General features: G+C 55.1%; 1 protein-coding gene across 5 annotated transcripts in view; it reads left to right on the top strand.

Annotated features, from left to right (window-relative positions):
* The first annotated feature begins 1,314 nt into the window (after positions 1-1,314).
* Positions 1,315-25,494, top strand: part of MXRA7 (matrix remodeling associated 7) — a 30,391-nt gene continuing 6,211 nt past the window's right edge. The window contains exons 1-6 of one of the 5 annotated variants that reach the window (XR_010442296.1): positions 1,315-1,893; positions 9,940-10,035; positions 12,340-12,400; positions 16,330-16,429; positions 18,507-18,544; positions 18,678-18,758. Coding sequence is in view for 4 of the 5 variants with exons in the window: in XM_064728328.1 (XP_064584398.1) it covers positions 1,411-1,893; positions 9,940-10,035; positions 12,340-12,400; positions 16,330-16,429; positions 18,485-18,544; positions 18,678-18,711 (834 nt within the window). In the remaining variant the exon portion in view is untranslated. Of the gene's footprint in view, positions 1,894-9,939; positions 10,036-12,339; positions 12,401-16,329; positions 16,430-18,484; positions 18,545-18,677; positions 18,759-25,494 lie in introns of all 5 variants that reach the window. The other 4 variants (XM_064728328.1, XM_064728330.1, XM_064728327.1 and 1 more) reach the window with 4 other exon arrangements.

Raw genomic sequence — 25,494 nt, 5'->3', positions numbered from 1 at the left:
CAATCTCCGGGTGATTTGGCTGAGCTCTAGAGCAGCTCTGACGATGGAGAGCCAGGAAATGCAAAGCTCTGCGGGAGAAGGGGAGCTAAGTACCGTGCTTGGTTGTTGCTAAGAATACAATTATCCATACTAACGATTGCCTGCCTGATAGGATTACCAATAAAGACAAACGCAGGGAGGATCATGGCTTCACTTCCTTCCTCCCACCCGGGGATTTAATCCTGTCTTTGTTTGAGTTTTGTCTTTGGTCAGTCAATACAAAAACTCTGCTCCGGGTGGTATCTCCGGAGTCTTTTCCCATAGGAGAAACTTTCCGGGGTGAATTCCATGTCTGCTCCCCTCATGTGCATCCTGCCCCGTGCTGGTTTCACCCTGGCAGGAATAGTTTAGGCCTTCTAATTTCAGCCTGCTTTGTGAAAGGTTGGCTAATCCTCCCAGCAGTGTCGAGAGGCAGGAAATCCTCAGAGGCAGAGTCTGGGGGAACCTGACAACTCCTCGGCCACTCTGCTTGCCAGTTTGTGATGGCTTTTGGACACATCCTGGTTTGTCAGTCTCCTGTTTTTCAGCAAAATGCTCGGGGGGAGGCTCTGGCAGCCCAGCTGCTCTCAGCACCAGCTTTACCTGGTGGGTATCCCAGCAGTTGATGGCACTGATATCCCTGCAGCTCCTGGGGAAGGTGGAGTGATGCTCTGGAGCTTGGCATGGATGTGCTGCCAGATGCTGCTCACCCAGGGGAGTCAGGACAGCCTTCCCGGCCCTGCCAGCCCCTCCGCTACCCAGCCAAGGGCTAACAAGGTGCAAATGCTCATTAAACATTTCCCGGAGGCCAGCCAACAGCCCAGCGGGTCAGAGCTCACCGAGCCCTGGGTGCCTGCGCAGGGAACATCCCGGGAGACAGAAACCTTCCCGTTGTTCGAATGGGATCCGTTAACGAGTGACAGGACAAGAGGAAATGTCCTCAAGTTGCGCCAGGGGAGGTTTAGATTGGGTATTAGGAACAATTTATCCACTGACAGGGGTTATCATCCTAGAAGTCTTTTCCAATGTAAATGATTCTAGTTTGGGAATGACTTTGTGGATGTAAAGCAGTGTCTAATGAAAGATCCCCTTGTCCCAAGCCGGACTCGCATCAAGCAGAGCATCCCGAGCCTTCCTCTCTGGTCGCCCCTTCCCAAATCCCACCCTGGCTGCGGTGGCCGCGGGCGGGGAGCGGGGCCGGGCTGCGCTGCGGGCTCGGAGGGGGCGGTGGGTGCCGGGCCCGGTGCCGGGGGGGCCGGGGGTGGGCAGGGCCGGCGATGACGCCGGTAAAGCCGGCCGAGAGCCGGCCCAGCCCCGCCGCCGGCCGAGCGCTGCCCGCGCACCCCCCGCGGCCGCGCACTCGGCTCGGGCGGGCTCCGGCGGCGGCGCAGGATGGAGCTGCCCGTGGACTCGTACCTGGCCGTGCCGCTGCTCTTCACCGTGCTGGCCCTCGTCCTCGCCTCCGTCTTCCTGAGGCTGCGGGGAGGCGGCGGCGAGCGGGCGGCGGAGCGGCCCCGGGGGCCCGCGGCGGAGCCGGCTCGGGAGGGCGGCCCCGGCGGCGAAGCGGCGGCAGCGGGGCCGGAGGACGAGGGGAGCCGGGTGCCGGTGGAGGAGGTCGGAGTGGGCGGCGAGGGGAAGGAAGCGGTCACCGAGCAGCGGGAGGCGGCGGCGGAGCCGGGCCCCGCGGCCGAGCCCAGCCCCGCGGCGGCCGAGAGCATCCCCGGGCAGCCCCCGGAGCAGCCCCGGCAAACCCCCGAGCAGCCCCCACAGCCGCCCCCGGAGCCCCGGCAGCAGCCCAAGGAGCCGCCCGAGGAGCCCCGGCAGCCCCCGGAGGAGCCCCGGCAGCCCGGACACCGGGAGGATGCGGAGAGCAAGGTAAGGCCGGTCCCCCCAGTGCCCCCGTGGTGTCCCTTCCCCATCCCTCTGTCCCCCCGGCTGGCGGGGAGGGAGCAGCGCTCCGGGTTTTCCCCTAAAATAAGAGAAGTCCCGGCAAAGCCCGTGTTTTGTCTTCGGGTGGGAACAAGCTCATTGTCCCCGGGGAGGCAGCGGTTTGGGGGGTGTTTCTGCCTCCTTCCCTCCCCGGCCCGCCAAAAAATTCTCCTAAAAATAATCAAGAAAGTGAAGATTTAAGGGAAAGGAAGCGTGTGTCAGTGTGAGCCTCTCCTGTGTGCACATCTAACCCCCGGGAGTCTTTTCCTTTCTCCAAGAGCTTGTCCAGGTGCTGGGGGATGTGCTTGTGTTTATTCTTCCCGTCCGCATCCCTTTTCTGTGGGTTACACAAACTGTCCCCGGGCTCCGTGCGCTGTCCCTGCCCGCCCCAGGGAAGGGACCGCCCCACTCCTCAGCCCCCCAGGGTGCTGGCCCCAGGCTCTGACCCCTGGCGGGGCTGGGGGCGGCAGTGATGCCAATAAACGCTCGCTAAATCCTCCTCCTCCATCGGATCTTGTTTAAAAATAAAAGAGCGGCCCAGTGTCCACGGGAAGATCTTGTTCTGCTCTTGCCCAGCCTGGATGGGACTCGGTGACAACCTGAGGCACCCGAACTCCCTGTCCTGGTGGCTTTCTGCCGTGTGGCTCCTTGTGCACGGGGCGGGAAGGGAGCGCTGGGAATGCGGGAGAGTCGCCGTGTGCCGGCAGCGTGCTTGGGCCGGGGCACGGGGCTGGGGCCCAGTCGCCTCCTGGCTATTATTAGCAGCATTTGTAATCCTCAGCAACTGTTTCCAGGCTGCCGGGCAGCGCACACTCAGCCCTCGCCTTGGAAAGCATCTCCAGTGACTCACCGGATAGCCTTGGGCAGGTCCTGGGGCTCGCACACCCTGCTCTGTGCTGCGATGCTCTGTGACACCCGCGGGGCACCTGCTGGGGCTGGGATGTGCCTCTGCCTCCCTGTGCTCCTCGCACCTCCCTTGGTGGTTTTTGAGCCTCAGAGCTGTCCCTGTCCCCTTCCCAGTGCCCCTTGCCCTTGGATACAGCTCTAGAGCAGCCCCGTGCCTTGTACAGCATCCTGGAAACCACATCTGTTTCTCTCGTGTGATTCATCAGTGCCTGTGAGTACCAGGATCTCTGGAGAGCTCCTGGGCCACCCTTGGCCAGCTGGGTCCTGGCTGGGCCAGCTCAGCACCAAAGTTGGCAACTTGGCTGGAGCTGCTCTCTGGTGAGGTGCATTGGGACAGACGGACAGATCCAGGGCTGCCAGAGCCCACAGGTTCCTCTGATGTTGGGAAAACATGTTGGGAATGTTTTCCTCCCCTCTGGCTGCTCTTCAGCCCTGATTTCTTTGAACAGGCACTGCTGCAATGCTTGTTGCCTTCAGAGAAGGGCTCAGCTCCTTTGTCCCCACTCAGCACAGGTGCAGTACCAGGGTTTTGTGTGCCTGGAATGAGTTCTTACTCAAGAAACGGGGAGTTCTGTGTCCTCCAGAAGCCTGGCTGGGCTCCTCACTGACTTCAGCCCAGGAGCTGAAGGAACAGCACAGGGTCCTGCCCAGCTTTCCCTCCTGGGAATTGTTCCTCACTGTGTGGGCAGGGCAGGACAAGGATGCTGCTCACCCTGAGGAGCATCCCTTTGGGAGGGTCAGGGAGCAGGCCTGTGTGCTGTGGGTGCTGTGGGAGGGGGAGCAATGCTGAGTGTGTGTTTGGGAGCCGTGGCCAGCACATGATCCCACAGCTGCCAGCGCTGTGGCACAGCTGGCTGAGGGACTGTGAGGGACTACGTGCCCTTGCAGCAGGCACCACACACGTGTGGCAGTGCCCAGCCTGCTGATCCAAGGGTTGCTGCTGTGGGCAGAGTGGGACAGACCATCCACAGCTCTGCAGGATCTCCCTGATTCCCTGGTTCGGCTCCCTGTGAACATCCTCAAAGCTGCTTCATCCTCCCCCTCCTCCAGCACCACCCAGACCCAAGCCCAGGAGATGTTACAGACAGGGATGGGACGGGCCCTGGGCCAAGATAATTTCTCCTCTTGCTTTGCAGCCTGGATCTTCCCTTTTCCTGAAGCTGGAGCAGACACTTATTTGTCCCAGCCTACCATAAGGGCCAGGGCTGTCCCTGAAGAAAGGTGAGGGATACAGGTGAGCAGAGCAGGGAGTGCTTTGCTGATGGAATCGTTCCCTTTCCAGCCTGTCTTGGCTCGGTGAGGGCTGCAGTCCCCTGATGTGACTCAGCAGAGGCTCCCAGACCCTGTCTGCCTGCTGGCTCCTGCAGGCTCAGGGCTTCTCAATACATCAGCAGGCGCTCAGAGAGCTTTCTCTCCTTATTTATTTTCTTTCCTTATTTATTTTCTCTCCTTATTTATTTTCTTTCCCTATTTTCCTTCCCCCCTGTTTGCTCAGCACGCAGTGTGCCAGGCTGGCTCGCCTTGCCCGCAGCCATTAACCACTCGAGCAAAGTGCTGATGGATGAAGCCGCGCAGGGAGAGCGGCCTCGGTGTGTTAATGACGGGCTGGATCCCGCTGCCTCCTCTTTCCCTTGCTCCCTGCCTGTGCAAACTGGGATCTGCTGGGGCAGCTAAGTGTCTCAGCCTCCCTCCTGCTTCCATCTCCTGGTAAATCACTAAAATTGAAGGTTCCCTGCCCCTCTCTGCAGTGACCAGTTCATTGTAGCCTCATGCTCAGGGCTACAGAATGACCCAGTGGCAGAGCAGGGAAAGGAGCCCAGGAGTCCTTGTTTCCCTGAACTGCTGGTAGTGTTTCCCCTTGTCTCTGCTGGCTCCCATCGCTGAAAAAAACCCCTTAATTAGTCTGTCATTGTCTGTTCTCATCCCCATCCCCAGCTCGTTAATGGATGAGGCAGTGCTGTCAAAGCAATCCCGTAATGAAAAGCTGCTGGGTGGGAGCTGGGTGGGAACAGCGGCGAATCTGGGGCTGTGGAGCGTGGTTCTTGTGAGAAACGGTCAGAAACTTCAACTCCCTAATGAGCCATCCTGTCCTGAAGTGACAGGTGGCAGGGACCGGGCAGGGTTGTCAGTGTTGGAGCAGAGCCATCTCCAAGATGCCATCCTGGCCAAAATGTGCAGGAGATGGGGAGGGTGAGTGGGCAGTGCCAGCCTGGCTGGTTTGCCAAGGGTTAATTGCAGCTGAGCCGACAGCTTCAAACAGAGCAGGGGTGAGTGTGTGACAGAGGGGAGAGGGGACACACAAACCCTGTCTGGGGCTGTCACCTGCACAGCAGAGGCACAAAGGCTTCATCTGCCTCCTCTGCCAAGCTCCTGGTGCATTTTCCCCGTGCCTCCCGCCCCAGGCTGGGCCTCCCTGGGGGCTCCCGGTGCCTCTGGACACAGCAGGCAGCCCAAACCCCCCAGCTCCCACCAGGAGCCCTGCTCACATTTACAAAGTCATCATTTCCCCCTCTGATGCCTCCTGCCCGCCCTCCCTGTGCTGCAGGGGAGAGGGTGTCTAATTAAGTCTGGCTGTAATTGGCAGCTGTTCAGGCTGTGTCTGCGCTGCCAGAGGGCTGGGACAGGAGCTCCAGTGTCCCACAGGGCACTGGGGAGGGATGTGGGGATGTGCCACTCCCGTCACAGCCCTGGCAGCAGCACTGCCAGGGAATGCAGGGCTCCCCACCCCGATCCCTGCCTGCCCAGCTCTCACAGAGCTGCCTGTGCCAGGCACAATGCCTCATCTCCTGCAGAGAATGGGAACTGGGAAGTGACACAGGACGTGTGTCACCCCCAGGGACCTGTGCACGTGTCCTGCCCACCCTGAATCCCACCATGGGGCTCTGCTAGGCCGTGGTGAGGAACAGAGGGGCATTGGGGTGTGTGGTGTGTGCCCTACATGGGTCCAGAAGTTTGGGGTCCCACAGGTCCTTGTGGGCTGGGTGAAGCCCTGGAGCTGTGCCAGGGTTGCTGGAGGACTCTTTGCCTCCTGAAGTTCACTTTTTGTGAAGTTTCCAGGTGAGGGCCGGCTTTGCCTGCTGCCAGGGATGCCATGCAGCTCAGCAGGGACATCCTTGTGCGGGTGTTTGCTGTAGCAAAAAGGGAAGGAGCTGGGTTTGGTGGTGCCTGCAGGGATGGGTGTGCTCAGCTGGGCTCCTCACCCTGCTGTGGGACACACCAGAGCTCTCCTGGCACTGCCTGCTCCTCATTAAGGGCTGGGTGGTCCCAGAGCTTCAGAAATGCTCTGCCCACTCTGTGCCTTGTCCTTGCCCGTAGCAGTGGCAGGAGCAGATGCTCCCACGCTCTGGGGGGCTCAGACCTGCAAAACTCCATCTCCACACGAGGGACATCCTCTCCAGCACCCCAGAGCTGGCAGGACCATCAGCAGGGCTGGAGAACTGCTCTTGGTCTGCAGCTGCTCCTCTGGGCAGAGAGAGGATGGAGAGCCCCAGTGGTGGGTGAAGGGGAGCTGCTGACACAGCAGCTGCTTTGCTCTGCTAAACTCTGACCAACATTATTATTATTTAGTCTTTTTTTAAAGGTTTCTTCCTTCCCCTTTTCTCCTGGCTTTTCTCTTCTGGCTGGCTCTCTCCTGTCTGCTTTCTTTCCCTCTTGCAATGTCTTGCATCAGGCTTGGAGCAGAAAGTGCAGCCATAAATGGCAACACACAGGACCCAGGAGTTTAATCCAAGATAATTTTCTCCTCTTGCTTTGCAGCCTGGGATCTTCCCTTTTCCTGAAGCTGGAGCAGGGCACTTATTTGTCCCCAGCCTGCCCATAAGGGCCAGGGCTGTCCCTGAAGAAAGGGTGAGGAACACACCACCCCCAAAGTGTCCTCTTGTCCTTTCTGAGAAAGAAGCCCAGGTTTGCAGCAGGGATGGAGCAAGTGGGGAGGAAATGGCCAGAAATGAGCTGAAAACCAGATGATGCTGCAGTGGGAAGCCTGGCTCCCACCTCCCACAGGCTGGGAGAGGGTTCAGTGCGGGCAGAGCCTTGAGGGGGTCAGGATGCCAAGCTCCTCTATCTGAGCCACCCTCCCCAGGGAGACCCAGGCTGTCCATGCTCAGTGTTGGCTGTGTCCAGGATGTCCCTGAAGCTTTGTCCTTGCCCTGCTTTGCTCCAGAGCCAGCTCCACGCGCGGGTGTCGTGGCCATGGAGCTGAAGGGCAGCAGCACGTTTGTGATCATCCAGCAAATGAAATGCTTGGCTCTGCAGCCGGGAGCCGCTGAGGCAGATGGATCGGATGGATCGCTGCCTTGTTACTGAAGGTGGATGACTTGCTGCATTTTAACCCTGGCCTTTCCTGAGCCCACTGAGCGGTGCCCAGGTGTGATTCAGAGGTGCCAGGGCATGGACTGTGCTGTGCCCGGGCTGGCTGGGTGATGCCCGTGGGCAGGAGCTGGCACGGAGCGATCCCGGAGCTTTCCCGGGAGGGTTCCCGGGGTATCCCACGAGCGTTCCCGGAGCGTTCCGGTGCATCTCCAGGAGCTTCCGGATTTCCGGAGCATTCCCGGATGTTCCCGGCATCCGGATTGTCCCGGAGTGATCCCGGCCCGTTCCCGTTGCGCTCCCGGCCCCGCACGGCCCCGGGCCCTGCAGCTGCCGCCCAGCGCGTCCCTGGCCCGGCAATGCGATCTTTGTTTGCTGCAGCAGCTGCTGGGGCGGCCCGTGTCAAGTCTCCTCCAGATGCTCCCGGATAATGACGTGCACGGCTCCCTGCAGTGCTGCTTCTCGCCGTTTTTTGGTTTTGTTTTATTTTTTTTGTTTGTTTTTTTTTTTGTCCCTGAGGGGAGGTTTTCATGGCACCGGAGAGATGCTGATTTGTGGGCTCTTGGACAGAACACTTTGCTCCTTTCTTCTCCAGTTGTTCCTTCCTCACTCCCAGCTGCTCCAAACTCTCCCTGCATTCTCCCTGGGCTGTGCTTCCCACCAGAGCAGCACCTGGGGTACCATGGTCTGTGACCGTGTTCACAGTGGTCTGAGGATGAGGGAAGAGATGAGGATCTGACTCCATGTTTCAGAAGGCTTGATTTATTATTTTATGACATATATTACATTAAAACTATACTAAAAGAATAGAAGAAAAGGTTCTCATCAGAAGGCTGGCTAAGAATAGAAAAGAATGAATGACAAAGGTCTGTGGCTCGGACAGAGAGTCTGAGCCAGCTGACTGTGATTGGCCATTAATTACAAACATCCAACATGGGCCAATCACAGATGCACCTGTTGCATTCCACAGCAGCAGATAACCATTGTTTACATTTTGTTCCTGAGGCTTCTCAGCTTCTCAGGAGGAAAAATCCTAAGGAAAGGATTTTCATGAAAAGATGTCTGCAACAAGGGTGTCCTCCATGTCTCCCAGTGCTGTCCCAACATCTTCCCCCTCCCTGCTTTGCAGGTGCTGGTTTTCATCCTGTCATTCACAAAGGAGCAGGTGTCCATGTGCAGCAGGTTAAGGTTCCTAAATGGGACCTGGTTTCCCTCTGAAATGGTTCCCCCTTGGAGAAGTGTTCAGCATGGAAAGGCTTTGGTGCAGGGTTGTTTCTGGGACAGAGTCACTTCATTTGTGGATTGACAGGAGTGAGAAGAAATTCTGGTAAAAGAGAAGGCACCCTTTAGACTTTTAGGATAGTTTGGGAAGTTGAGATTTAATTTTTAAGAACTGTTTGTGACTACAATAATGCTACATCAGGTCTTAGTTGGAAGGAATAATATTGGCCTGTGAATTCAGGTCTTTTGCCAGCAAAGTTACAGAGAACTTTTTGATACTTATAAAAACTGTAATCAAAGTCACTTCATAGTGTTCTGCTATTCTACTGTATTTTATGTAAAGATCAGGATTTACTCTGACTGGGTTTTCAGTATTTCAGGACAGCAGCACCCAATGGCCATGGCAAGGCTGAGATTCAGGGGTGAAATTCTGAATTTTGGGCTTCTCCAGGCAGAGAGGGCTCTCCCCTCTCCCTGGCTCCCAGGGGCTGTGGCACTGCCAGGCTCCAGGTGGGGCTTTGTCCCTGCTGGCATTTCCAGCCCTGTGCTGGCATTTCTGTGCAAGGCCAAGGGACACGGTGTCCCTGCTCCCTGCCCACGCAAATCCTCCTCCACAGCCCTCCAGGCACAGCGGGGAAACCTTCAGCTGAAGGTTTTGGGCAGGGAAAGTTGGCTGAGCACGGGGGTCCAGGCCACCCACAGCTACTGTGGGGCTGGGAAAGCGCAGCCCAGCCCAGGAGGGCAGGGTGGGATGGGGAGGTCTCCAGGGGGTGATGGAGAAGGCAGCTGGCAGAGCATTAACAAACCAGACATGTCCCCTCCTCCCTTCTGCTGCATCAGCATCCCAGGCAGCTGCCTGAGCCCTGCCAGGACACACGGACAGCCCAGCCTGGAGCTGGCACAGCCAGCCCAGCCCTCACTGGGGCCTCCTTGCCCTGGGCCCACCCCACGGGCTGGGGCTGCCACAGGGAGCAGCTCCTGAGCTCCACAGGGAGCAGCTCCTGAGCTCCACAGGGAGCAGCTCCTGAGCTCCACAGGGAGAGATCCTGAGCTCCACAGGGAGCAGCTCCTGAGCTCCACAGGGAGAGATCCTGAGCTCCACAGGGAGCAGCTCCTGAGCTCCACAGGGAGAGATCCTGAGCTCCACAGGGAGAGATCCTGAGCTCCACAGGGAGAGATCCTGAGCTCCACAGGGAGCAGCTCCTGAGCTCCACAGGGAGAGATCCTGAACTCCACAGGGAGCAGCTCCTGAGCTCCACAGGGAGAGATCCTGAGCTCCCACGAGAAGAGATCCTGAGCTCCACAGGGAGAGATCCAGAGCTCCACAGGGAGAGATCCTGAGCTCCAGCCCTGGCTGCAGGACCAGGCACTGGAGGTCTTTGGGGTTCCCCGCTCCAGCAGCCATTCCTGGCTTGGCACACAGCACAGGCATGGGGCAAAGTGGGCCATGGGCCACCTTCAGCATTTGTCCATGTGTGCAGGAGCTGCCAGGGCTGGTTGGCTGAGCACAGGGAGGGCTCAGGGGTGTTTGTGCTCAAAGCTTTTGTCCTTTTCCAGATCCCACCACTGGGTGCCTCCCCTGGATCCGGCCTCGGGCACACAGGACAAGCAGAGGACACACGGGGCCACGAAGCACTTTCCAGCCATGCAGAGGTGTGTGGGAGGCAGAGCCAGCCTGGGGAGGGTGGCACAGCCCACAGTGTCCCTGCAGGGTGGGGCATTGTCCCAGGGTGGCAGTGGCCATGGGGAGGGGGGCAAAGCTTCCCTGCTGTTCTCCCTGGTGAGGCTGCATGGCCTCTTAATGACTCAGCCCATTTCAAACAGAAAGAAATGGTGCTCCAGGGGCAGGTTTGTGATGCCCTGGGGATGGGGGTCAGTGAGGTCCCTCTGAGGCAGCTGGAGAGGGAGCAGCCCCAGGAGGACAGAGGGACAGGGATGTGGAGGAAGGGGAAAGGGAGGTTCTGGCATCTGCCTCCAAGCCATTGAAGCAGAGAAGAGCTGTGCTGCAGGGAGCTCCTGGCTGGCACGAGCAGGGGTGCCCAGCCAGCCCTGGCACGCTGCTGTCGCCTGCCAGCCTGGCACCCCTGCCTGTCCCTCTCTGCTCCTGTCAAAGTGTGTTGGAGCAGATCTATTTCCCTTCCTTGGAGGTTTGCCACCCAAATTTCCTGCTTGCTCTCATTGTTAAACGCTCAGTTCCCAATGTCCAGGCGAGGAAGAGGCTGAAATCTCCCTCCTGGAGGGTTGGGTGTCCCAGGGCATGTCCCAGCTCACAGGGGCAGATGGATGTGATGGGGAACTGCTGCCCTGGGCTTGTGCCCTCCCTGTGCCCTCCCTCTGGGTGCCTCCCCAGCCATCCTCAGCCTGGGTGTCCAGTGGGAAGTGCCCATGTTTGGAAGTGTGGCCCAAAATAGCCGTGGCTGCCGCGGGTGGGGGTCCTGGTGCATCTCCTTGTGGGGAACAGGGTGGCCAGAGGAGGCCAAGGGGCTGTGAATAATGCACATTCCTGCCCCATGATAAACTCACCCAGCTCTGGGCTGGGGCTGTGCTCCAGCAGCTCCTCCCCAGCTCTGCCCTGCACAGCCAGCACTCAGCTCTGCCTGCTCCTTCCCCTGCGTCTCCTTCCCCACAGCTTTTCCCTTGACAGTGAGGGGCTTGGCAGCCTCCCCTCTCTGCAGGTGCTCTGTCCTTTTGCCAGGAGGCTGCAGGAGACACCCCTGGGTGCTGGTTGTGACCGTGTTCACAGGGGTCTGAGGATGAGGGAAGAGATGAGGATCTGACTCCATGTTTCAGAAGGCTTGGTTTATTATTTTATGATATATATTATATTAAAACTATACTAAAAGAATAGAAGAAAGGGTTTCATCAGAAGGCTAGCTAAGAATAGAAAAAGAAGGAATGAATAACAAAGGTTTGTGGCCCAGAGAGCCTGAGCCAGCTGACTGTGATTGGCCATTAATTAGAAACAACCACATGAGACCAATCCCAGATGCACCTGTTGCATTCCACAGCAGCAGATAATCAACGTTTACATTTTGTTCCTGAGGCCTCTCAGCTTCTCAGGAGGAAAAACCCTAAGGAAAGGATTTTTCATGAAAGATGTCTGTGACAGCAGTGCCCCCTGGGCTCGGCTCACAGGGGTTTGCAGCTGGAGCACAGGGCTGTGCAGGAGGAAATCCCTCATGCAGGGGCTCTGCCATGTGCCTTGTCTTATCTCCAGAGCTGGGGTGCTCCCCCTCTCACTGCTTGGAGATTCTGCACAGGACAAGGTTCTGGGCTTGATGAAGTTTGTTGTATCTTGTAGAAGGGAGCCCCAAAACTTCCAAAATTGCTTCACCTTTTAAAAAAACCCCCAAAATGTGCTGTTGCTGCTCCAGACACCAGCTGTGGATGGCTCCTGGAGGGGTCCCAGCACAACCTCCCAGTGCTGCCTTTGACCCCCATGGCTGCTGAATGTCCCTGTGCTCCAGAGCAGCTCCTTGGCCCGTGGCTCTGGCTGGGGATCCACCCTTTCCTCCTGCCAGCACAGCCCGTCCAAGCCTGGCCTGGGGCACACAGAAGTCCCTGTGGCTCTTGGCAGGAGGGGTGGCAGGGGTGCAGCTGGGAGGGAAGTGCTCAGGCACAAGGCTCTTCTTAAAAACCTTAGTATCTCTTTGATTATAAACAGTATCTTTTTGATTATAAACCTTCATATCTCTTTGATGATAAACCTTAACATCTCCTTGATTACTTGCATTTCACAGCCAGACGACCGGGACTGACTAGTGAGAGGGAAGCAGCCTAATGAACCTCACTCATTAGTGAGCATTCCTTTGTCCTGTGCCTGGGAGGAGGCAGGGAAGGGGTGGCCAGGATGTCCCTGGAGCTCCAGGCTCTGCACCCCAGCCCTGCCCCAACCAAACGTGGGTTATTCAGCACAGCACCTTCTCTTCATGGCTGTTCTGTTTCTCGCTCCCCCAGGAGGAAGAGGTGGACTCAGAAAACGAGAAGCTGGTGGTGAGAGAGCCAGAGGATGAGGATGGTGAGTGCCAAGCAAGCCAGAGCTCTGCAGGGAGATTATGGACAGCTCTGGAGCCCTGAGTGCTTGGGGATGCTCTCCTTCCTCCAGGAAACTCCTGCCCCTTGCCCAGATGCCCTTGGGCTGTTTGCCATGGGGCAGCTTTGTGATGCAGCTGCTCCAAAAGCTCCTTGCTCATCCAGGACAATCTCCAGGGGCTTTAGCCAGGGCCACGTTTAACTGATTAGCCAATTAGTTGATTGGAAAATGATTAATTGACTAATTGGGGTGACAACTGCTGCAGTGCTAAGCAAATGAAACAGATGGTGCCTGAATGTGTGTCTGGAGGGGTCTCTGCTCTGCTGGGGTGTCCCCAGGAGTCCTGGCTGGGGTGGCTGGGGACAGCTGGGGCAGCAGGAGGCCTTGGGGAGTTCTCCCTTCCCTGCCCCACTTTCTGCCTGGCTCTCTGAAGGTGCTGGGTGGCAATCCCCAGCTCGGGAGGATTATGCCTAATGCCATAGAGAATCAAATTTTAATCCTGGTGCCATTCCTGCGAGGCAGGGGAAGCTCCTTTGGAGACAGGGCTCCCAAAATACACTCATTGCACCCTGCAGGGCTTCCTCACAGTTCTGGTGGCTGGGGATGCCACTGTGGGGGCTGTGAGGGGTCTGCTTTGAGGATTGGTGGGTGTATTCTGCCAAATGGATGCTCAGCAATGCTGCTCTGCCTCTGTGTCTGCTTCTGCAGGTCCAGCTCTGTTTCAGGGCTGCCCTGGCACTGCAGGGGCGTCCTTACAATGGGCTGGGGAAGGTGATGAGTACTGGCTAGCCCTTCCTAGACACCTCCTGCAGCCAGGCCCTGGCTCCTCTCCTGAATTATTCCCACTGTTTCTGAAGTATTTCCTAATGGAGCTGGGCAAATCCATGGCCTGGGCTGAGGGATGGAGCTGGGAGCACCAGCAGTGCCCTGGGACCAGCCCTGCTCCTCCTGCACTGCCTCCTGCATGTCCTGGCCCCACTCAGCCCAGAGATGCCCCTGGGGCATGTGGAGATGCCCCAGCCCTGTGACCAAAGGCACCAGAGCAGCTTTCCCTCCCTTTGGGCAGGGATAACACCAAAGCCTGCTCAGGGCAGAGCTGCTCTCACCCTGCCAGCTCAGGGTCACAGCACTGGCAATGCAGGGCACAGAGATGAAAGACAAATGTTTTCTTTAATATGAACTCATGGAGGCTCTCAGTAAGTAGGTCACCTCCTGTTCCTCTGGTGTTTTCCCTGTCCACATGAAAACCCAGCCTCCCCTTTTCTGGGTGTTTCCTGAAGTTTGTTTTCAATCTACAGAGAAAGTTCCTGAGCTCCAAAACCAGCCAGAGGTTTCCAAACCCACACACTGCCTCCTTTTTGTAATCTCACCCTGTGGGCAGGGAGATGGGGACCTTCCTTGCCTCCCTCCTCCCTTATTATTTGCTGAGGAGGTGGCAACTAAACTGCTCCTTTTGGGCCACTCTAAACCCCAAATCTCACTTGATTTGGCAGAAAACCATGTGAGGGAAACAATCTTGATTGTCCTTGAAATCATTGGAGCTTTACAAAGGTAATGAGCAGCTCCTGCTCTGCACCAGCATAAGGAACAGGATGTTACACCCTCTTTTTTTTTTCTTTTTTTTTTTTCCTTTCTCCTAAAATCTCCCAAAGCAGCAGCCAGCTGAATTTTCTTTCCATGCACTTTTATGGTCACCCAAGGTGCTGATAAGCTGCAGCATTACTGCTTCTTTCCAGCTAGCCAGGTTTTCTTTGTTTGTTTGCCCATGGGGAGGGTTTCCCACCCAGGGAAGTGGAATATGGCCAAGCTGAATGTTTGGGGCTGCTTGTGTTGTTCAGCCATTTGTGACCAAGCTGGATAAAGGATTTGCATCCCCTGGGAGCCCCAATGGCATTTAGGGATTAGAGAAACACAAAAATTGAGTAGTAATCAAGCAGGACTGCTCAGGGAAGCTCCCCAAGATCAGGAGCTGTAAAGAAGTGAGGAGATGTGGGCATTAACAGGGGGGAGGTCTCTGGGAAGTTCCCATCCCACTCCTGTTGCTCCAGGCATGGTGTCCTGGTTTAGGGCAAATTTGAGAGAGAATATCTGAAGGGGTTCTTCTAGAAAGTAGATTTAAGTGGTTTTTTTGCTTTGCCTTTTTTTTTTTTTTTTACAATAACTCACCAAATTTTATTAGTAAATTACACTTTTGGCATGGAAATTGGTAAAAGTTTTTTTTTATTATTATTGTATTTATAGTTATTGTATTATATTGTGTTGTATTTTATTATATTGTATTTATAGTTATTTTATTATATTGTGTTGTATTTTATTATATTGTATTTATAGTTATTTTATTATATTATATATATAGTTATTGTATTTATCATTATGGAAACAAGCCTTGCACTGCTTGTTTTTGAGATCTCTGGTTTCCCCACCTACAAAATCAGGCTCTGAATTACTTTTTACATGGAGGTCCCCAAGGTCTGGCAGCAGCTGAATGTGAGCATGAGCTTGGGGTTGGAGAAATCCCAAAATCAAGGTACTGGACACAAGGAGAAAAATCCTTAAGGGCAGAATTGATCAGAAAATAGAGGGGAGCTGATGCTGAATCCTGAGTGTGAGGGGTTTTCATTTGGGCAGGTGGAGGAGGAGACACAATCATGGATATGGCCACAATTGCAGTGGAGAGTTTGGGAAGGGGCTCCCTGTGTTCATCCATGAGCTGTGCACAGGTTGGGGTTCCTCTCCTGCCAGGGGAATTTCACCCCTTTAGGGTGCAGGAGCCCTTTAGGGTCCTGCTGGTGTCATCCTGGATACTGGTTTGTGGATAACGTGCAATTTTTTCAGGGCCAGGCAGATAAATGAAGGAACATCTTCCTTGGAAGCATCCCCAGGGCTCTGGGGGTCTGGGGAAGCAGCAAATATTTCTGGGAATGAGCAAACCCCAGTGCTGGATGGTTGGGCTGAAGCAGCCCATTCCTGCAGTCCTTGGGAGATAAAGGCTCTGAGATAAGCAGCCCACAGATAACACACACCCACAGCAGCAGCTCCTCCTGGGCTGAGCTCCCCTCCTGTTGTTTTCCCCTCTCTGCAGGCAGATAAAGCACGGGAGAGGTTTTTAAGAGCAAATAGTGCTGGAACAAAATCCGATTGGAAAAGGATCGGCTTTGGCTCAGAGTCTGAGCTTTGCTGCTCTAATTAGCACAGGCTGAGGCTGGAGAGAGCACCCAGAGAAGGAACCTTGGCTTCTCCTCAGGGCTGGTGACAGAGGGGCTGTGTTGGTGCTCCTGGGGCTGTTTGCAGCCCTGGCATTTGCCATGTGGCATCTTCTTTTTGTCAAGGGCTGCAGGAGAGCTGGGACAGCTCTGCTTGTGGCACCATCCATGAGCCCCAAGCTGGGGAAAGGGCCCCTGGATGAGCAGAGGGAGGGAGGAGGAGGAGGAATGCAAGCCTGGAGAGGAGAAGTGGAAAATGCTGCGAGTTAATCAGGGCAGGATTAGCATGTCTTGATAAGCCAAGATGGGCCTGCAAGGCTTTCAATCCAGGGAGAACAATGGCATATGGTTCCTGGGCTGTAGGATTTCCTTGGATCTGCTTCCAGCAGGCTGCTTACTCACAGCAGTCCTCACTGTTTGCAGTGCTGGCTGTGCCCAGGCTCCTGCCATCCTCTGGGATCCACCCTGCCTCCCTGGCTGTGCCCAGGCTCCTGCAGCACCTTGGCTCTGCTCTGGGATCCTCCCTGGCAGTGCCCAGCCTTTCTGCAGATTGGAGCTGACTCAGGGAAGGTGCTGGAGTGGCCAGAGTATTTGGGGTGCAGGAGCAGAGCAGAGAGCACCCAAAGGAATAACTCCACTGCTGTGGGTTGTGGCTCTCAGGAGGTCTCTGGTTCACAGATTTCTTGCTGTTTTTTTGTCTCCCCTCTCCAGCTGCAGAGGAGACATTTTCTTTTAAATACAGTCCTGGGAAGCTAAGGGGAAACCAGTACAAGTCAATGATGTCCAAAGAAGAACTAGAGGAAGAACAAAGGTAAGTTGAGGTTCCTTTTTCTTCTTGCCCAAGCCCACCTGGCTGATGTGCCTTGGAGCAAGCTGGGTGTGCTCAGCCTCTCTCCCCACACTGCCCTCAGTGTCTCACTGCTCTGGAGCTCCAGACCTCTCCCACATAGGAAGATATGAGAACAAATAAAGCCACACTGATTTAGGAGATGGAGGCACTGTGGCCCTAAATACCTTTGGAGCTCCTCTGGATGCTTAGACCAAATTTTCCTGGTGGATTTGCCCTGACCCCATTGGTTCTATGCTGGCAGGTGTCTCCTGAGGAGCTGACCTTTGGTTACTTCCCCTCCCTTGGGGCTGGGGATGGCATCCCAACCAAGGGCATGGGCACAGCTCAGAAACACTGGGGCAAAGTGAGGGAGCACAAGGTTCTAGAGCTCACTGAGATGGGGCTGGCACTGCAAGTGTCCATGCCCAGGGCTGTCTCCTCAGCTGGATGTGGTGGGGATTTACCAAGTGGTGAGCCTGGTCTAGATGGAGGATTGTCCATCTTGCACTTTTTGCTGAAGTATCCCCTGAGGCCTGCATGAAGAAAGGTCAGACCTATCCTGTCACTTCAAACAAGCGTTCTGGCTCGAGATTCCCCAGCCTGTAGAAGGAATAACCCCCAGCTGAGGGCTCTGTGGCAGGCTGCTCCCTCACAGGCATCTGCAGCTCACACCCCTTCCCTGAGGGTGAGCTCGAAGGAACTGATTTCCCAGGGGTTGCTCAACAGGCCTGGGAGGTGGTGCTGTCCCCACTGCTGTCCCAAGGGCTGTGGGACCCAATTCTCCACCCAGAGGTTTGCAGAAAGTGATTTAGGGGCATTTGTCACCCCTTGCCTGTCAAATCATGGTTTAAGTACCACCACAGCTGGCCTGGTGTAAAGAACCAAGCAGAAACTTGAGCACAGCAAGGAAGGCAGGGATGGGGGATCACACTCACCCCCAGCTCAGGCATCTCCTGCTGGCAAACCCTGCCTTGAGGCTCTTGGGCAGCATCCCTGTGATGCTGGCTGAGGTTTATCTGTGTGAGGTGAGCAGGGCACTGTGGTAAGCAGAGTAAATCCAGAGACCTGTCCTGCTCTGGGATCAGCAACAGGAATGAGCTCTGGTTTCCTCTGGCATGGGATTGATTCTGCATTGGCAAAAATGTTTGCTTTCTTCTTTTCCATGTGTCTGTTGTGCCTGAAGCCCCCACCCTGTAACTGCTGAGCAGGGCTGTGAGTGTCACTGCGTTTCTCACTTGGGGAGGGTGCTGGGGGGATGAGCCAAGTGAATGCCAGGGACACCCATGGGGCTCGATGGGATTTGCTTTTCAGGATCCTGGGGACACCCATGGGGCTAAATGGGATTTGCTTTTCAGTATCCTGCTAAGCACCAAACAAAAATCTGCCTGCAGCTGGCAAATTCCAACCCTTTGCACCAGCAGCTCCATCCAAGCTGAGCAATCACTGCTCAGGTTTGCAGGGCCAGGACTCCTGCAGGGCCTTGGGCTGGTTCCTGTGTGGCAAAAAATGCCCTTGTTGTCACATGGAGACACTGAGGTGACGTTGTCTAAGGACAGCAGTGGGATGGGGGTTTTGTTGGGCTTGGAGAAATCCCAAAATCAAGGCACTGGACACAAGGAGAAAAATCCTTAAGGGCAGTATTGATCAGAAAATAGAGGGAAGCAGATGCTGAATCCTGCATGTGAGGAAGGGAGGGGAAGGACTCAGAACTCAGGACTCAGAACAGGCTCCAGGGGTGATGGACCCGTCCTGGGCACATGGCACAGCCCAGGCACCTCAGGCTGCTCTGTCTGTGTGGAGCAGCCCCAGGGCAGCACAGTGCACCTGAACTGATGGGTTTCATGTCCCATGGAGGCTCTGACCAACCTTCCCCACTTGAGGGCCACTGCCAGATGTGTTTTTCCTACTGCTCCTTTATTTTCTTCTCTTCCATATTTGTGTTGTTCATTTCTTTAAGGCAGCTTGGTGAACTTTTTTTTTTTTTTTGTCTTGCTTTGTTGCTGGCTTACTTTCCCCCCCCTCAAATCTTCACTGCAGCATCAGCAGCTTTTCATTGCAGGCCTCGCAGGTGGTGCAAGGGGGCAGGGCTGCTGCCAGGTAAGCTGGGAGAGCTGAGCACAGCAGCTCAGCCTTGTCCTGCATCCTCCTCCTTGCCCTTCCACCCCTCTCCATGAGCCCTGCCAGTGCTGCTGACCTGCTGTGACCTGGCTTTGCCACCTTTATGTTGCAGGATTGAGCTGACCTCTGATCTCACATCTCTGTAGCGAGTACCTTAGGTCCTCGGCCACAAACATTCTTGCAAATCTTTTTGGTAAGGACACACTGCTGCTGCTGCTTAGAGGTAGTGGTACCACTGGTAACACCTGCTCGTGTCTTTTGGGTGATTTTGCTTTTATTTTCCAGGGGAGGGCTTGTTTGGAGCTGCAGTTGGTTGCCTGTCCCACCTCCCTCCCCACCTCCTTCCCCTTCCCTCCTCATAACAGATTAATGAGTCCACTCCTCTCTGCCTCCATCTCACTTTCCACGAGCACTCCAGGGCAAATGGGGGCTCTCACATTTGGATGCTCACCTCTTCCAGCTTGGATGCCTGAAACTGGACATCCCACAGCCACTTTGTACTGATTTGGGAAACTGGGGCTGCTGCAGAGTATTGGGGTGTGTTATCAAAACTCAGATAGGTTTAGCGTCCACTTTTAGTCCTGTCACTCCTCCAGCTTTCCTGTGAACCAACAGGTTCCCATGTGAAGCAGCAGAAAGAAGAAACATCCCAAAAATGCTTTTTTGGGAGGACCAAAAGGACCTAAAAATGCTTTTTTGGGAGGACCAGAAGTGGGTTCTCAGAGGCTGCTTGCTGTGTAGTTCACAACTTTGAATTTTGGGACTCCTTGATTTTGGAGATGCCATTGAAAATAAGTTTGAATTTTGGCACTCCTTGATTTTAGAGATGCCATTGAAAATATTCCTTGCCTGTTCCAGAAGGAGCTGTAAGACTTCAGACAGGAGAGTACAGGCATGCAATAGATTTGGTTATTTAAGCAAAAAACCAACTTCTGTTCTAACCTGCATCCCTGCAGAAGCTGTGGTTGTCCTGCCTACAATTCACTTGAATCTTGTGGCTTCCAGCTGGTGCTAAATCTGGACTAAAAGGGGAAGGAATGTGACCTTCACTGAGTGAGGCAACTTCCTGCTTTTGGTGACTTCAGCCTTAAAAATTAGAGTGCTCACTGAGGGAGGAGGACAGTAAATCCTTTTGGCAAATACTTGTGCTGGGGTGGTGGCTGTGCTTGATCACACCAGGTGGGTCACCAGTCCTTCTGGAACAGAAGCACGTAGCCTCTGCCCCCCTGGGGGAGAAAAACAGTCTGGGCAGGAAGGGGAAGAGTGCAGGGGAAGGATGCAGCCCTGGTCCAGCCAGCACAGCTTATTCCCAAATCCTTGTCCTGTGCACCTGAGGCTTTTGGCCATCTGTTGCCAGCTGGGGCTCAGGAAATGTGAGTGCTGGTGGTGCAGCTGCCCCTGCTCAGGCAGGGCTGAGCTGTGTGGGTGTGAGACACAGCCAGGCTGCCTGAGAGGTGCTGCTGTCCCTCTCCTGTGCAGAGGGAGGAGGAACCCCCCAGTGCCTGCAGGGCCTGGCTCTCATGGAGTGCTCTCTGCCAGATGTTCTTCAAACCTCCCTTGGGGTTGAAAGAGGTTAGTGGGGATTTTTCCTGTTAGAAATGAGTATGGTCAGGGCTCTGCTGAGTGTTGGCAGCTGCAGCAAAGCTCCACTCCTTATAAAAGAGAAAACAATGGGAGAAATGGCCCCCTTGGGTCTCTGCTTTCAGTTCTCTCTTTCCATGAGGCAAAGCAGCTCCCAGCCAAGCCTTGCTTGGCCTCAGTGCTGTCAGGGGGTTGAGCTCTCTGTGCTCTCTCCTTGTCACTCTGGGCTAGGAGTGTTGGTGGGACAAAGGAGAGCAGATCCCATCTGACAGGCTCTAGAAAGGTCTCTCCTCTGTGTGGGATTGAGGAAGAGGTGGGGGTGAAGAGGCAGAAGCTGCTCCATGGCAGAGCCATTGAACAGGGTCTGATGAATGGCACCAAACTGCTGCTGGCAGGGCACTCCTGGATGGAGCAGGACATCCCCCAGACCAGATGGGGATATCCCAGATGGGGACAGCTGCCCAGTTTCCCTGCCTAATGGACTCACTTCCCACATCCAGGTGACCCATCCAAGGAACAAACTCTCCTCCTGCCTCTCAATCCTCTCCTCTCACCTCCTGGCCAGCCACAGATGGGCTGAGGTGACACTGTTTGAATGCAGACTGGGTTTAAGCCTGGAGTTCAACTGCAAATTAGAATTCATGCCAGGGGAATTGGGTGGCTGTAAATATCAAGCTCAGCCCTTTTCTTAGTGGTGATTGAGCACTGGGAACCTGCCTCCTCCCCAGCTGGGTTCAGAGTGCCTCTTGGTTATGGGGCACTGAAAAAAACTGGGCTTGGACTCTGGAATTTCAGCAAGGCAGGGCAGACCCTGGTTCTAGGGAATGTCAGAGAGGAGAGACCTTTCTGTGCTCTACAAGGCATCCTGAATGAACATGCGATGCAGCTGTGGCTTGAGGGCCAACTGTGCAGAAGTTTGAAATTTGAATGAGACAATGCTGGTGATGACAGCCCTGGAGCACACAAGGGCAGGAAGCAGCTGCAGAGGTTTGATGGCTGTGTTGACAGACCTTGGCCTATTTCAAACATCTCCATTAGTAGCCCTCCAAAAATAGGTGGGTGGACAGGGCTGGGGGAGGTTGCATTTTGGGAGAGCTGTCCATTGGCATCTGTCCCTGCCCACCCCCTGCATTGCCATCACACAACCCTGGCCTGCCTGCTCGCTCCCCTCTCTGTACAGCATGGGGACTGGGCTTTTCTCCTCCCTCTCTTTGCTAACCTTCCCCCACCCAGTGGCTTTGCTGTCTGTCCTGTCCTGTCCTGTGCTGTCCAGCATGGTGCTTCTTTTGGATGAGGGGAGCTGGTAAGTTTGGGCTTTTTGGGGGGTTGAGGGCTATTATTTGTTTGCTTCTCATCTTCTGCAGCACGATAGTCGTCCTGGGCTGAGGGAGGAGGAGGAGCAGCAAGGGGCCATGGGTGGGCACTGCTTTACTGCAGCCACAGGGATGGCTCCAGCCATGGGCAAGGTTGATTTCAGCTGCCCAACACCCAGGGCATGAGGTGTTTTTGCTTCCCAGCTGCCTCTTGTAGTAAAGGGCGAGAGTTTGGGTTTCTCTGCTCCTACATGCTCACTCTGTAGGTGCCCAAGTCCACTTGGATGTGGAGGGAGTCTGCTGGTGGCCTGGTGCTGTTCCCTGCCTCCATATCCCCAGGGAAAACCTCCTCTGACCTATGAGATGTCAGTGGAATGGAGCCCTGGCCCTATTTATAGTCATGATTGAGTCATGAATCCCAAAAAGCTTTAAAAACAGAGTAACTCAGGATGCCTCCCTCAGAAAGCCAGGGAAGGGGAGGCCAGGAAGACCCTTCCCATCTCCTCCTCTCCCATCCCAGAGAGGAAACTCTTGCAAACTCCCCCGTAGCCTTTGCAGGGTGTGAGTCTCTGACCCTGCCTTGGCATGAAATTTTAGTTCAGACAGCAACTCTGCTTGAGCTCCTGGGTTTTTTTTTTTTTGGCTCAGGTCCTGAATTGTCCTGGCTTGTGGCTGCTTCTCCGTGTCTCCCTCACCCAGCTCTCATGACTTGTCTTCATCTGCTTCTGCTTAACCTTGTGCAGCATGGGCAGCTGGCTGTTGTCTGCCTGCTAACTCCCTGGGAGCCCTGCTCTGCCTGTGCTGGGCTCCCCTGCAGCTGGGACAGACCCAGGGATGCAGGAATTGGGGCATCTTGCCAGGCTGGGAGCAAACTGGTGTTCAGTGAGCTGAAAAAACATTGAGTGATGGAGGAAAGCACAGCCCAGCCTGCCCCTGGCTTTTCCCACTGCTGTGGTGTTGGCTGGGGAGGTCAGGAGTGTGGCAAGGGAATGGGCACACGAGTGATGGATGAGCTGGTCAGGAGCCCAAGCCACCTCCCTGGCTGTGCTCTGGCCTTTTCAGCTGTTGCTGCTCTGGCTGGGCAATGTGAGAAGCTTCTGCCTCAAACCAGCTGTGGGCAAGGAGTGCTGGGGGTGATACAGCCCTGATCCCACTGGCTCCTCAGCAGCCCCTGTCCTAAAGCCACTGAGACCTGTGCTCCCTGCTCACACTGGTCCTGGCAGCCTTGAGGCACAGCAGGTATTTCCCAAAATCCAGAGCACCTTTAACTTCTCTGTCCCAGAGGAGGAATTTCAGATCTGTGCTGATGAAGCTCCTTTTGGTACCTCTCACTCAGTCCCTTCTCTCTTTTCTAAGCACTGTCTCTCCCTGTTCTGCATTTAAGTCCTCTCTGTGTTTTGCTGATTGGCTGAAGCAATTGGCTCACACTTCTGGGACCACCAGGAAAATTTAATTCAGTGTGTCATTCCTCATATTCTTCCTGCAATACCTCAAGACTGGGTTAAAGTCACGACCAGAGATGGTGTCTGCCCCCATGGTGAAGAACTGGGGACAGTGGTGATGGGACCATCCCTAGCAGTGAGATGGGAGGGAACTCCTTGGGGAGATCTCAACCACCCATTGCAGGTCTGCCCAGCACTAAGGGCCTTTATTTCCTGCTCTTCATCCTCAAGGGTCAATCCTGGTCTGGAGTGAGAAGAGTCTGGAGCCAGGTTGCTGTTCACCTTCCTTGCCAGGATTTCAGAGCAGAGCACTGATGGTTCTGACAAGGTCCTGAGCCAGGGAAAGGAGCTGGGAATGCTCCGTGCTTCTGAAAGTAATCTTTTTGAGTGAAACTATTCCTTAAAAGGGCACAAGCAATTACCAGACATGGTTACAGAGGCCTCTCCTTAGAGTGAGTCAGGACTCCTTTGGAAAGCTGAAGTCTGTGAATGTGCTACAGATCTCCTGATCTGCTGTGGATTTTTGCACACATGATAGATGCACATGGCAATGCCACCAGTAACCTCTGTTTTTCAGAGTTGAGGTGTTGTCTTCTCTGAAAAACAGGAAGCCTTGTGTCAGTGCTGTGGGTGAGCTGGAGTGAAGGCAATGCTCCTGAGGCCACCAGCACCTGCAGTTTCCATGCTTCTTTGAGACCTTCAGTCCCTGAGCTGCCCTCCTATTCCAGGACCTGCTTTTGTCTGGGTTCCTTGTCTCCAGCTTTTCCATGCACAGAACCATGTCCAGCTGACAAATCATGTGATTCAGAGACGTGGCTGTTGGCTTGGGCAAGAGCAGAGATATCTGGATATTCTTTATCTGAAGAAAGGATACAGCTTCTGGCAAAAGATGACCCTAACCTGGTTTGATTGATGAGCTGCTGGGGGCAAGCATGCTGACCCAAGCAGAATGGAAAGGAGGGAAGAGCCAAGGATAAGCAGTGGCTCAAATCTCTGGGCCTCCATCCCAAGCTAATCAACATTTCCAGTTTCCATGGCTGAGATGGCAGAGCTTCTCAGCCTGGGGGTTTTATGGCCCCAATGTCCCAGAGAGGGACTGCCTCATGCTCTTTATTCTAATTCTCCTCACAGCTTGCTCCACGACCAGGAAGGGGTATCCCTGTTGTGCAGATAGGAATTTCTGGCTCTGATGTTCATCCTCCATTAGGGCCATGCTGGTTTTGAGATCTTCTCACCCCAGCTGTCAGCCTGGCCCTGTGGAGATGAGTATCCCTGTGAGGGGCTCATCCACCCTCTCTGATGTCCCCCATCCCTCCCTGCTCCACCTGTGGCACTCTGGAGGGGACCTCCCCTCCTGGGCCCCCGTGACAACGAGCTTATGTCCTGCCACGTGAAATCTGATTATGCTTGCGTGACTTGAGCGGGATGATCCGTCCTCAGCGCCGTGGATCCCGCAGAGCGATTATCCACCCTGGAAAATTTCCTTTCTTTGTCCTGGTGGGATGGCCAGCGAGCCTTGGCAACGGTGCTCCAGTACCCCAAGTGCCACAGGATGATCTCCCATTGGGGCTCCAATACCCCCAGTGCCACAGGATGATCTCCCACCCGGGCTCCAGTACCCCCAGTGCCACGGGATGGTCTCCATTGGGGCTCCAATACCCAGTGCAAGGATGATCTCACCGGCTAGAACCCCAATGCCACGGGATGATCTCCCACCATGTCCAGTACCCCAGTGCCATGGGATGATCTCCCATCTGGAATTCAGTACCCCCATTGGGGTTCCAGCTAACCCCAGTGCCACAGGATGATCTCCTATCCAGGCTCCAGTACCCCCAGTGCCATGGGATCATCTCCCATCCAGGCTCCAGTACCCCCAGTGTCACAGGATGATCTCCCACCCAGGCTCCAGTAACCCCAATGCCACGGGATGATCTCCCACCCAGGATCCAGGTCACTGGCCATGTCACAAGGCTGCTGGACAAAGCAAGGTTTTGCAGAAGAGCGAGGAAGAAATGAGGCTTTTCCTCACCCTCACATCGTGGCTGGCAGGAGTAGGGGACTTCCAAACGTGGCTCAGGTGTTATGGACCATGAACCAATTGAATCGAGGAGGAATGAGGCTGGGGTGTATCTGAATGTGCTTGTAGGGTAGGTGATGTGTGTTGTAGCTTCCCTCTACCCCAGTGCAGGTCTCTGTGTCCATGGGCAGCTGTCCAGCCTTGGGCCAGCTGTTTCCTGATGTGGGTGGTTCACCTATGAGAGTAAGGCCAGAGTGTCCCCACACATTAAACACATCTCACCCTCCTTCCCTGGCACACTGGGGGAGTTTCCCATCAAAAGGAAGTGACCTGCAGGGAGTCTGGGGATTTTACCTCCTTCCCTTGAACAGACTCATCTGTAGAAAGATTGAGAAAGGTTGAGCAGTTCAGGCACACCAGCCTGTGAAATCAGCTCTTGTTCCTGGCTCACCTGGCTACAGGTGGGAGAGGAATCTGGGCTGGTCAAGGGTGCCAGCAGCCCAGGAGGCTCTGCACAGGCCAGTGAGGCAATAACCCCTGGAGTTAATTAGTTTGGCTTCTCCAGTTGTTATTAGT

Source organism: Zonotrichia leucophrys, chromosome 18 (assembly GCF_028769735.1).
Source record: "Zonotrichia leucophrys gambelii isolate GWCS_2022_RI chromosome 18, RI_Zleu_2.0, whole genome shotgun sequence".
Classification (NCBI taxonomy): Eukaryota; Metazoa; Chordata; class Aves; order Passeriformes; family Passerellidae; genus Zonotrichia; species Zonotrichia leucophrys.
Note: the sequence above shows the minus strand (reverse complement) of the source record. Positions and strands in the feature narration are given on the sequence as shown.